This window comes from Cricetulus griseus (assembly GCF_003668045.3).
Source record: "Cricetulus griseus strain 17A/GY chromosome 1 unlocalized genomic scaffold, alternate assembly CriGri-PICRH-1.0 chr1_1, whole genome shotgun sequence".
In the NCBI taxonomy this organism is placed as follows: domain Eukaryota; kingdom Metazoa; phylum Chordata; class Mammalia; order Rodentia; family Cricetidae; genus Cricetulus; species Cricetulus griseus.
The window spans coordinates 186,829,452-186,842,848 of record NW_023276807.1 but is presented as its reverse complement, the minus strand read 5'-3'; the positions used below and the strand labels follow the sequence as shown (position 1 = coordinate 186,842,848).

Here is a 13,397-nt window from a genome sequence, read left to right as displayed (position 1 = left end):
GTTACAGGAACTGGCTCCGATGTTCAGACACCCAAATGCCATTTTAAAAAAAAGACTCCACCAGCCCTCGGAACAGATCCCAAATGCAAGAAGTTCCCCTTTTCTGACACATCTGCAAATGGTGCCATCCTAACTGAAGAAGAATCTAAGGCGACAGGGGCTGCAGGAAGTGCAACTTCTAGAGAAGGTGGCCCTTTGAAGGACGACTGTCACCCGAGTGGGAGCAGAGCTAACAGTGTTGCATTTGGAGAAGAGACAGGTACAGGGTCCAAGCTGGAGCAGGTCTCAGTGATAAGTGGAGATGGGAAGTATTCAGATGTTCCAACAGTCGACCAAACATCCGGGCCATCTTGTGAGGCAAGCACCAGTGAGAAGCAGGGTCCTTCCTACAAAGGGGAATGCTGTCAGGTTCAGACAGAACCTGTTTGCGTGAGTGAACAAACAGACGGTCATTTTTGTAAGCACAAATCAAAAAGGAAACATGGTGTGACAAAGGAAGAGACCCCAGAGAAACATCCTCAGCCCAAACAAAAGGCCAAGACCTCCAAGCATTGCAGAGATGCCAAGTTTGAGGGAACTCGAGTTCCATACCTGGTGAAGAAAAGGCGATACCACCAGCAAAACTCTGAGCAGGAGAGCAAGGCCAAGGAACGAAGCAGTGATGACTATGTTTTGGAAAAGCTCTTCAAAAAATCAGGTAATGCTTTTGATGAATCTCTCACCTGGGTGCTAGGAACAGTGGATATGGGACTCATTCCTAGCACAGTAGTTTTTACTAATGGTACTGACAATTTGAAAATTGTATTTATCTCCCTTTCTGCAGACTTGAAAGAATTTGAAACTTTAGGAAACAATAATGCTTAACAGATGACCATTTATATGAGATCAGGTACCACAAATAGACATGTGCTGCCTGAGTGTCAATAGGCAGTTTCCTTACATGCTGTGTTTATTATATGCTTTTCCAACTACAGAAGGGTAGAGAAACAGATCATGGGAGAGAGGCAGGGCTGTGGCTAGGGTCAGGCAGAAAGAGAAGCATTAGAGAAATCAACAGTGGACATCAACAGGCCCTGCTCAGCTTTGGTATCTCCCAAGTGTTGTAATCTTCATCCTTTGCCGCATTGTGTTTAGTGTGATTTCCATAGTTACCAAAGACCTAGTCAAGGCACGCTGTCTGAGAAGGCAGGTTTATGTACTGCTTCAGAAAGTCTTTCAAAGAAATTACCATGAAGAGCATACAGAGTCTACTGTAGCCTTTATGCCACTATTAACATTTTCCAGCATTTGCTTTTCACATGTGTATGTAAACAATGCCAACAAATATACATGTATGTATGTATGTATGTATGTATGTATACATATAAATATGCATACATTTTTTACCTTTATCTCTGTGGATAAGAACCATGGACTTAGATTCCAGTCAAGATGGAGTGATGTTTACCTCCCATGATGCACTAAATTATTGACACTGTGTGTGAAGCAGTGGTACCAAAAGGGCACCGAAGGGTGGTGATCTCTCCAAGATGGGAAACAGGTGAACTAAACATGTACTTGTTGCCTTGAGAGATTTGAGAGGAGATGGAATCCTGGACAGACCCAAGTGCTGGAGTTGATGTAAAGGAGTGATAAGCGAGAGCTTCATAGAGAAAGGATTCTGCTCTCATCTGCAGAGGGCTCCTTTAGAACTCAGCTGGGTGCTCATAATCACATCCTGCAAGGAAGCTATTTGAGGCTGCAGAAAGGACCCTCAAAAGGATTAGAGGAAACAGTTCTGTGCACACCCATAGCAGAGGACAATGCCTGTGCCTACCAGGTAGCCTGTTGTATTACAGAACAAAGTATAGTATTGCACTGTTCAAATAAATTTTGTTTTTGTTTTTCTTTGATTTTCCAAGACAGGGTTTCTCTCTGTAACAGTCCTGGCTGTCCTGGAACTTGATCTGTAGCTCAGGCTGGCCTATAACTGGTAGAGATCAGCCTGCCCCTGCCTCCCTAGTGCTGGGACTAAAGACGTATGCCACCACCACCTGGCATCTCACTTGAATTCTTATAGGACTATATAGATAGTAAACACTGGACAAGATAAAATTTATGATGGTTTGCATCAAATACAAAAATGATTGGGTGCAGGAAAATGTGATTCACATTGAGGAAGTAACTTGGAATTGACATAGGTGGCGAAATTAGCACAGACATTAGATAATTATAACTTCCATATATTCAGAAAGAGGCATGAAAGATGCACACACATACTGGAAATGAATGAAAATATGAAAATACAATATCTGATGTGAATAATACCTGGTAGGAGATGAAGGCATATTAGACACAGCAGAAGAGAGTAGTGAACTTGAATACAGAATAGAGAAGCTATGAAGAGGTGCACAGTAAAGTCACAGAAACACAAAAAGGCCAGGAGATGTCAATAGCCTATTCTAATGATAATTGAGATCCTGACCAAGAAGAAAGAGGAGGAGAATATGTCAATATGAAGAAATGCTGGTAAAGAACATTCCAAATTAGATGTAAGCTGTATATCCACACACTCAAGAAGCTTAATAAAACCCAAGCCTGGAAATGAAAGAAAAAACATACCATATATAATAATAATAAAGTGGCCAAGGCAGATGGTAAATAGAAACAATGAAATGTGAAATGCCAGAAGCAGGGAAGAGTTTAGAAGAAACATAGTTGTGAGCCTTGAAAACAAAGATGACAATAAGTCACCTCAGTAGAATAAAGGACAGAAGCCACATGATCTTATCTACAGTGGGGTAGGATGTAGGAGAGTGAGGTCCCATGTGCCCATGGGCCATGAAGAGGACATTGCAAGTCATGATATCATTGCCTTGACTGGTAGTAGCTCCATGGTATATCCATGTCAGAACTTGTCATATTGTATGTTTTAAGTAGGTGTGCTTCATGTTATATCATATACTTCAGTAAATCTCATGAAGCTAAACAAAGGAACTGATACTGTTTTGTCTTGTTTTCATCAACATTGTAGAGCCCTGTCCATGTGTTAGACTGCCTTCTTCCAGAGGGAGAGAATTTTTTTTTTTTTGCATTTTCTTTTTTTTTTTATTTGAATTACAAACAAGATTGAATTGCATGACAATCCCAGTTCCTTCTCCCTCCCTTCCTCCACTACCACCCCCCCCAGCTAAAACCCTACCTGTCACATATCCTTTCTTCTATTCTTCCCCTGACTCAACCTTCCTGCTCCCTCATGACCTCTGCATCCTTCCTCTTCTTCCCTTCTCATTCTCGTGGCTCCCTCACCCCCTCTTCCCAGGCTCTCAATTTGCTCAGGGGATGGTAACCCTTTCCCCTTCTCCAGGGGACAAAGTTTGTCTCTTTTAGGGTCCTCCTTGTTTACTAGTTTCTCTGGCAGTGTGGATTGTAGGCTGGTAGTCCCTTACTCTATGTCCAAAATCCACATATGAATGAGTACATAAAATGTTTGCTTTTTTGTGATTGGGTTGCAGAAGGAGAGAATTCTTGACCATCATTCTTCTCATGATAAAGTATTTGTACCATCATACATGCACTGTGTTAGACTATATAGCCCATACCACCACCACAACAAAAAAGCCAAACTAACAAAAGTTTAATATTTATTTATATTTTGTTTCCAATCTGAAGTTTTAGTCAAAACACTATTCAAAAGTTTCTTAATTTTTTTCTCCCTTTCATAGAACAGTTAGATTAATTTATTTGTGTCTGTTTCAGAATTTCTCTTATGCCTCTTGATGTTATTGTACTTTACTTTTTGAGTTTGTAGTGTTAGACCCCCCAGAAAACTCAGGTATCCAGGGTCCCAGGCCACGTTCACTGTCACCCCAATCACCAGGCGGATTCAAGAGCTTGATGCAAACTGCATGAGGCTTTATTGTAATTTAACGAGCTAACCCCATGTTAGCTCGGGTCTTTCACCCACCCGCCATGGCGGATGGCTAGCAAAAGACAGCTCCTAGGGGCTCCCTAGGGGCATAAGGGGCATGTCTAGGGGTACACACAGGCTCACGATTGGTGTGCCTCCAGGCTTGGAGGGCTTGCCCTGTGTTGATTGGCCAACTGGTTGTTATGGCCCATAGGCCCTCCCAGGGTGGTTGCTATGCTTTGTGCGTCATTGCTGTGCGCTTGTCTGTAAAGCACACCCAGGGTCATAAAGCATAGCGCCACCAGCTAACTTCTGATTGGTTCCTTGTCACGAGGCAGGTATTTGACTTTCTAGTGTCTAGGACAAGGTCATAGAAGCACGTGTTCGGCCGTTATGGCTGCCAAAAAGGAAGCTGGTCCCTTCAGTAGCACTATACATTTACAAAAGTCAAGACTTACCAGCTACTCCCATCCCTCCCTTGTTTATCCCCCCAAATATGGTTGGTGTTTCCTTCCTGTGTTTCTTTTTGTCAGCGTAGGCACATGTATAACTTTATATTTTCTTACTATGACACAAAAGGCTATCCACTGTGTATTCTCTTTTTAACTTTTACATGCGGGACAGTGGTGGCACACCTTTAATCCCAGCACTTGGGTGGAAGAGGCAGGTAGATCTATGTGAGTTTGAGGCCTGATCTACAGAGTCAGTGCCAGGACAGACTCCAAAGCTACACAGAGAAACCCTGTCTCGGGAAAAAAACAAAAACCTTGCATATCCTGATAGTCCCTTCATATTAATTTGTAAAGACCCTTCTCCCTTTCTGTGGCTGTTGCATGGACATACCGGAGTTTCTTCACACTTAGACGGCTAACTAAGCTTTTTTCAGTCATAGGGTTGTGATGAATAACCTTATGTCCATGTGTTGTTCTGCTGTTAGGCTCACTACATCAGAAGATACACAGGTTTTGAAATGATGCTACTCCCCCCCATACACCCCAAAAGTGGGGAGATTTATATTAGAATTTGTTCTCAGCAGTCAGTCTCCATAGCCATGTCAGGACTGTGTGTTGCATCCTTTTTTTTTTTTTTTTTTGTTTTTCGAGACACGGTTTCTCTGTGGCTTTGGAGGCTGTCCTGGAACTAGCTCTTGTAGACCAGGCTGGTCTTGAACTCACGGAGATCCGCCTGCCTCTGCCTCCTGAATGCTGGGATTAAAGGCGTGCGCCACCAACGCCTGGCATACATCCTTATTTTTTGACAGTGTAAATATATGAAGCCAGGAGCTGTGGCACATGCTGTTAATCCCAACGCTTGAGAGGCAGAGACTAGTGGACCCTGTGAGTTCCAGGCCAGCCAGAGCTGCAGAGAGATTGTCTCAGATCACGATAAATAGATGGCAGCTACAGCAGCCTGAGGAATTCCCCTAATCTTTTAGGGACCTTGGCACAGATTAGCCTGAGATTGGTGGCTTTAATGCAAAAGAGTTTGAGTTCTAGCCAATATAAAGGAGGGTTAGGGTTTAATAAAGCTATTTTAATCGAGGCTTAAGCAGGAGTTCTATGAGAAAGGGAGTTGCTCAGAAGACAGCAAGGTAATGAGAGTGCTGAGCTTTGAGTGGTCACAGCTGTCTGTCTCCTTAAATAATAGTGATTCGTAAGGTTCAGATAGGGTTTGAATTTACTATTTTCAGAGAGTTGTTAAGAAACCTGATGAGACCACCAGGTGGTTCCTGAGGGCAGCCGTCAGATTACAGTTGCTGACAAGGAAGGTTAAGATGTCTTCCTGTAAACAAAGGTAACGATTTTGTTTGAGATGCTCAGATGCTCAGGATGTTTGGAAATAGGAATAAGACCCCAACCGAGAGTTCCTGCACATTAGGTCTCAAGCCGGGGTATCTGTTATGTATCATAAATTAGATGTCCACAAAGGAAAAATCATTGTGTCAGCAGCTTTTAAGGCAAGTGTGGATTGTCTGGGGGCTCTTGCATCTCAGCCGGAGAGAGCACAGTCAATCTGGAGTGGGGAGGCCCCCTTCTCTTCTGTGTTCCCATAAGTTCCCTTCCCTTCTGTCCTGACTCTAAGTGGCATCTCAGTTTAATTTGAATTTATTAGTGAAATTGAATAAAAGTAATACATCCATTCATATCTTTTTATTCTTACGTGAATTGTTTTATGGCCATTGTTATTGTATTTGGAGTTTCCCCACCTTTATGTCCTTTACCTGCTTTTTAATTGGAAGGTTATAGGTTTATTTTATATCTCCTTCTTTCCTGAATGGTTTTACTGTTTTGATTTTATTATTGATGATCCAAAGTCCTCTAGATTTGTATCCATTAAAACTTCAAACAAGAGAGGAATTGGAGTTGTGTATTGATCAATGGCAGAACACTTGCCTAGCATGCACGAAGTCCTGGGGCCCATCTCTAGCCTAGAAAGAAATGAGGAGGGAGGGAAAGAGGGCAGAAGAAAATGAAGGAGGGGTGGGGAAAGAACTAACTCTAAAAAGGAAAATTGTGCTTTTTTCACTTACTGTTACATCTTTGATTTTCTATTATTAGTTTAGTAGCCAATAATGCTAGCAGAATGTTATGTAAGTGTTGGAGGTGCTAGACATCACTATGGTAGAAATAACAAATAGTGTTTATTCATTAAGTAAGATTCTGTAGTTAGGGTAAGGCATGTGTTTTATTAAGGAAATTCTTGATTTGGGGGATTGCTTTACAGGCATAGGTAATGAAATTTGTCACAGGTATTTTCACTATAGAAACATTGATGGGTGGCATTGGAAAGAGCATTGGAAAGCTTATTAGATAGTGGATTTCTTAACTTTAACCCACCTTGAGCTACCATGACTCTCACCTGAGAAAGCTGCAGCTTTTTAGCTGGTAGTTCCTGTGTTTTAATGTTGTACCTAGTATTTTCTCACTGATGTTCATAATAATATTTGTCTGTAGCTTTATTGTCAGTAACTTTATTTTTTCTATATACAGTACTTGTCTATTTTCCTGGAAGATTATTTTGTGTGGTTTTCAAATTGGCATGCAGGTACACATAATAATGCCTATAATGAGTTTTAAGATTTGCCTTTTTACAAAGATAACTTCTCTTTGAATTTCATTACATAATTTTTTCTTTTTTTAACTTTAAGTTAGATTTCCATTTTGCTATTTTTTTGTAATAATCCAGGATTATTATGTATTAACAGATAAATAAATCCATAGTTGATCTATTCTCCACTTCATCATTTTATATTTTTTTTTAGTGTTTTTGTTTTATATTTTCTTGAGAGTTTTGAGCATAATTATTTCCTTTATTTATGTCTACTTAGAAATTTACTTCATTTTTATCCTCACTTAATTTAAAATTAATTTTATTGTTTATTTTTGAGAGAGTGTCTTGGTATATCCAATTTCAGCCTTGGATTTCTGAACCTTCTGCTGTAGCCTCTTAGGTGCTGGGATTGTAGGCTGCATTACCTTGCATTGCTGTTTCATTTTAACTGATGCAAACACCCAGGATTATGAACTTCCCTACTGATTATTCTATTAAGTGTATTTGGTGGTTCTGAGATGTAGCATTCTCACTGAATGTTAATTTGTTTGAAATTCTGTATTTCTGGTTTATATTTTCTTTCTACCAAAGTGTTTATTAATATTTCAGTTTTCTCACAGTATAGGAAGCGATGAAATGTTAAAATTATGATTAAAAGCATTTTGCTTCAGGTATTTTAAAACAAGGATAATTCATAACTGTCCCTCGAAGGGTAGTGGTGAGTGTGAACAGAAAGCATTTGTGACGTTCCCAAGTTATAACTGCCACCCAGAAGATAGCAGCTAAAAGTGTTATGGATTTTTTTTTCTCCCATGACTAGTTTTACACTGTGTGGACTAAGTTATTACTGTCATTTCTTCCTGACTCTGGTTAGTGGGAGTGCACAGTGTCGTGAAGCATGATGCCATCATGGATGGGACCAACCCGGATTATGTGCTGGTGGAGGCTGAAGCCACCCGAGTGGCTCAGGATGCCTTGAAAGCGCTCAAGTTCTCTCGTCAGCAATGCCTGGGGGCGGCATCTGGCGTTCCCACCTGGACTGGCCACAGGGGCATTTCTGGTGCACCAGCAGGAATAAAGTAAGAGATCACCCCTGGCATGCTCGCAAGGAGCCCCGATGGTTGAGACTAGCTGCACAGGCTTGTCTGCAGGACTAGAAGTTCCCTTAGAGAGGTTCGTGTGGGTCAGGCTTGAGTGAGTTGGGAAAGTACCGTTGTCTTTCTTGTCTTTCATTTCTGGCTTTCTTGAGACAACTTTTCAGGGGAAGAAGCGATCAGCTTTGCTTGAGAGATGATGTTTAAAATAGTGAGAAATACAAATAATGACTAAATGTTAATAAGACAATTAGCCAGTTTATAGCCATCAGTAATAATCATGCTAATTATAATATTAGCATATTATTTTGTAGTAATTACCCAGGATGCTTTCTCATGTCTAGTATTGAGGATACTGAGTAGCTCTCACTCTGAGAGGAAGCCCTCACACCTCACAAGAGTATAGCAGTCAAAGTGGGTAGAGCAGGAGTGTGGGCATCTGAAGGCAGTGGTTTTCCCAGGAAGAGTTCAGTTGTTGAAAGTACTCTGCTCTCTGTGTCACAGCTGCTAACCCTCTATCGACCTGACTCTCTTCCTTATTTAGGAATAGGTTCGGTAAGAAGAGGAACTCCAATCTCCCTGTGCAGCGTTCTTCTTCATCACTCACAGAAAAGCATCAGGTAACAGGGGAGCCTGACTGCCTCTCGTGTTTGAGATTTGCTTGGATGCCCAAGAGAAGGTCATTTAGATGTGAAGGAAATGGTTGTAACTGATGTGGTGGTAGCTGATACTGTAGGCTCTGGGTTGTGATGTACTTTCATTTGAGTCTAAGGGCCAGCTAGCTTCCTAGAAACCACTCTCGCAGATTCTCTGCTAAAGCTTGGACTTAGTCTGCACCTACCAGGTGGGGACGTGTCAGCTCTAGAGGCACCACTGTCTAAGTCGAATGGCCAGAGAACCTTCTTGAATGTTGGCAAAGTACCCATCCTTCACCACACTGCAGCAATGGTAAAAGTGGGAGAACACCTCTCTGTCTTTCTCAGACTTGAAAACTCCCAGGCTACAACTAGTTCTAGATCCCTGTGAACACACTTAGGAACAGAGACTTGTTCCAGTCTCCCGGGGGTTAGCAGCAGGCACTTGAGGCACTTCCCAGGTCAGATCTGTGTTTTAATGAAACACTGGAGAGGCAGGATGGGAAAGAGGAAGAACGCTGAAAAGTGGAGAGAGTGACAGCTGCTCATTGTCCCATGGTGGGGGCCAGGGTGCCTGTGGGAGAAAGAGCTGGACAAGTTGGTGGCCATAGGGCGCTGGCCTAGGCCTCTCAGAAGACCTTCTCAGGCACCGGGCCTGCAGGGCAGGGTCTCCCTCAGCTCCTCTGCTCTCACATTCTGGCATCTGGGAGATGGCTTCATTTCATTCCTTCCTGCTTATGTCTTTAGGAAGCGCCTGTCACAAATGGGTAGTTTTATGTCCGCATCCTTTACCTTGGCATTAGATGGGGTCCCAGTCTTTTGCTCACATCTCACCACATGGCATTTGGGTTATACTGTGGGTCCTCATAGCCTTTGGGGAACTAGGTGGGGGAGTAAGCTGGAAGTTCAGTTTGCTAATGTGTGGTCTTCTTCCTCTAGAACAATGTGAAAAAGGAGGGGAAAGCTCCTGCCCCTGAGCACTTCAGTGGCAAAGAAGATGGAGTGTCGTTGTCTGGAGCCCCCAGTTCCTCCTCACTCTTGGCCAGAATGCGAGCAAGAAACCACCTCATCCTGCCGGAGCGCTTAGAGACTGACAGCGGGCACCTTGCTGAGGCTGCTGCCTTGCCTCCCTGCAGCACAGAACATGACGACCTTCTGGTGGAGATGAGGAACTTCATTGCTTTCCAGGCCCAGGTGGATGGTCAGGCCAGCACTCAGGAGATTCTACAGGAATTTGAATCCAAGCTATCGGTGGCACAATCGTGCGTCTTCCGAGAACTACTGAGAAATCTGTGCAATTTTCATAGAACTCCTGGTGGTGAAGGGATTTGGAAACTGAAGCCAGAGTACTGCTGAACAGCGATGCTTCCTGGACTTTTTCAAATGGCAATCTTGACTCACCAATCCTGTGATTAGTGATTGTGTGTGTGTGTGTGTGTGTGTGTGTGTGTGGTCATCAAATGGCAATCTTGACTCACCAATCCTGTGATTAGTGATTGTGTGTGTGTGTGTGTGTGTGTGTGTGTGTGTGTGGTGTGTGTGTGTGTGTGTGTGTGTGTGTGTGTGTNAAGACTAAAACTTGAAGAAGAAACTGCTTGGAGAATTTTTTGGTTTGTTTTTTATTTTGGTGGCACTATGGATTATGTCCTAAAACCAGGGACCTAATAGTTGCTTATTGGAGCAAATATATTTCTTAACCCAAAAGATACTGTCAGGGAGCACATACTACTTAAGAATAGAAACCTCGGTTCTTACAGATGCTGGGAACATGTCTTCTGTTTATTCCACCCTTGCCCATAAGTCAGCTCATCAATATCTGGTCACCTCAGTACCTTGATTCAGAACTATAAATTTAGTTTCTGTCCTGCTGGCCACATCAGAAAGAGATTTGTTATCTGTCAAATCATCAACTACCTATTAGTAATTCTTCGCAGCACTGTTCAATTAGCAGGCTTGGGTTTTGTTGTCCATTTGTTTTAAATGGTACCTTGTGTATGCTAAGCCTGTGCTTTACCACCAATTTCCACCTGGGTTCTGTGTACACACACACACACACACACACACACACACACACACACACACACACACACACACACACACACACACACACACACACACACACACACCTACCTTCAAGAAGGAAGGAAGGGTCTTATTTTCTGTTCTTTGTCATTATCTAAAGATTGTAGAAGAGGCTTGTTAAATAGGTCAATAAGTTCTAAACATTCATACCTGGCTCAGAAGGAAGTCCCAACACTTGTTTGTTTTGGGAGGGCTCTTTGTTTATTTTTCCTTCTGGCCATTAGCCTGCAGGAAGTGATAATGCCCTTGTTCTTGAGCTGAAGTGCTAACCTGACTTGTTAGTGTGAAGCATTAATGCATTATGCCTGTAATGTCTGGGATCTAAGTTATAGTGAGCTAGAGAAGGTATAGACATGCCTTTAATTAACTGTGGGTAAGTCCATGTTCCAGCTCTGCCCCTGCCCTGCCCTACCCTGCCCAACCTGTTGGGTAGGTTGAGTCTCAGGGCAGTGCTCTGTTAACATGGCCATCCAGCCAACCTGGGAGAAGCTTAGAGACCATCTCTAAGTTAGAATAGTTTTTAATAATACAAAGCACCTTTATAAATTAAGCTGCAATCTGAGTTTTTGAACATTAAATACTTTGTACAGTGTAAATAGATTAAATGTATTAAACGTGTTATATAATTATAAATAAAGGATTTTTAAAGATACCACCTTTTTACTGTCTTGTCACTGTTGAAAGCCTTCAAGAAGTCTCCACCTTCCCACAGTCTTGCTGCTGTGCCAGAGTCCCATGCAGTTGTCCAGGCTTTTACATGGTTGCTGGTGTGGGCTGCTCCTCTCTGAGTTTTACCTGGACACATGACTGCTCAGCTAATTGCTTCTCAGCTTCCCAGGCAGGTAATTGTGACTACATGACAGTTCTAGGCAGTGAGACGGAAGCCTTCCAGCTTGAAGCTTAAACAAAGAGTCGTGCTGTGCACTTGCCTCACAGTTCCCTGTTTTGCTGGCTGGGATGTTTGAGAGCCTCAGTGGGGCTCCTAGTGTGTGTGTGTTGAGGTTTGAGTAGTTGGTCTTTGAGTGAAATAAGTGAATACTTGTTTAACACTGTTTTAGAGATAGTTTTAACACCTAATTTGTTTTCTTCACATATTCATTGAATAAAATTTTCATGTTACATCTAACTTTCACAGTATAGAGGCGTTTTCACTCCAATGATACAACTCTACTTTCACTGAACTCTAAACCCATTACAGGCTCTTTGCCCATGGCAGGTAGTTTCCATCTTGGTAGAATGTTTTAAAGTCACTCTTGTGACTAAAAATGACCTTATTTTAACCTGAATTTCCCTGACTTATTTAACACTAGACATTTCCATGTTTGTTGGTTATGTGCAGATGTTTGCTTTATCTTACTTGATCATACAAGTTTTCTTTTTTTTAATCATTTTTATTTGAATTAGAAACAAGATTGAATTACATGACAATCCCAGTTCCCTTCTCCCTCCCATCCTCCCCCCTGCCCCCCCCAACTAAAACCCTATGTATCACATATCCTTTCTTCTAATCTACACCTGACTCAAAGACTCAAACTTTCTGCTCCCTCATGACCTCTGCATCCTTCCTCTTCTTCCCTTCTCATTCTCGTGGCTCCCTCACCCCTCTTCCCATGCTCTCAATTTGCTCAGGGGATCTTGACCTTTTCCCCTTCTCCAGGGGACAATGTTTGTCTCTTTTAGGGTCCTCCTTGTTTACTAGTTTCTCTGGCAGTGTGGATTGTAGGCTGGTAATCCTTTACTCTATGTCTAAAATCCACATATGAGTGAGTACATATCATGTTTGTCTTTTTGTGATTGGGTTACCTCATTCAGAATGGTTTCTTCTAGTTCCATCCATTTTCCTGCAAATTTCAAGATTTCATTGTTTTTTATGTTTGTTTTTGTTTTTTTTTCTGCTGATTAGTACTCCATTGTGTAAATGTACCATATTTTCTCTATCCATTCTTCGTTAGAGGGGCATCTAGGCTGCTTCCAGTTTCTGGCTATTGCAAATAATGCTGCTATGCACATGGTTGAACAGATGTCATTGTTATATGAATGTGCTTCTTTTGGGTGTATGCCTAGGAGTGGAATTGCTGGATCTTGTGGTAGACTCCCATTTTCTTGAGGAGTCACCATACTGATTTCCAAAGTGGCTGTACAAGTTGGCACTCCCACCAGCAGTGGAGGAGTGTTCCTCTTTCTCTGCATCCTCTCCAGCATAAATTGTCATTGGTGTTTTTGATTTTAATCATTTTGACAGGAGTAAGATGGTATCTCAGAGTTGTTTTGATTTGCATTTCCCTGATGGCTAAGAATGTTGAACACTTTCTTATGTGTCTTTCAGCCATTTTAGGTTCCTCTATTGAGAATTGTCTATTTAGTTCTGTACCCCACTTTTTTGTTTTTGTTTTTGTTTTTCGAGACAGGGTTTCTCGTGTAGCTTTGGAGCCTATCCTGGCACTCACTCTGGAGACCAGGCTGGCCTCTAACTCACAGAGATCCGCCTGCATCTGCCTCCCCAGTGCTGGGATTGAAGGCGTGCTCCACCAACGCTGGGCTGTACCCCACTTTTTAATTGGATTGTTTGGTGTTTTGGAGACTAGCCTCTTGAATTCTTTGTATATTTTGGAGATCAGCCCTCTGTCAGATGTGGGGTTGGTGAAT

The 13,397-nt window shown here is 42.2% G+C and overlaps 1 protein-coding gene across 4 annotated transcripts in view; it reads left to right on the top strand.

Moving 5' to 3' along the window:
* The window catches only part of Ercc6 (ERCC excision repair 6, chromatin remodeling factor), a 73,202-nt gene extending 62,972 nt beyond the window's left edge, over positions 1–10,230 (top strand). For 3 of the 4 annotated variants that reach the window (XM_027389491.2, XM_027389492.2, XM_035452533.1), the window contains 4 exons: positions 8–697; positions 7,815–8,019; positions 8,579–8,654; positions 9,609–10,230. In XM_027389491.2, the coding sequence (XP_027245292.1) occupies positions 8–697; positions 7,815–8,019; positions 8,579–8,654; positions 9,609–10,025 (1,388 nt within the window). In that variant the 3' untranslated portion in view covers positions 10,026–10,230. The remainder of the gene's footprint in view (positions 1–7; positions 698–7,814; positions 8,020–8,578; positions 8,655–9,608) is intronic. The other variant, XM_027389493.2, reaches the window with a different exon arrangement.
* Positions 10,231–13,397: the final 3,167 nt, after the last annotated feature.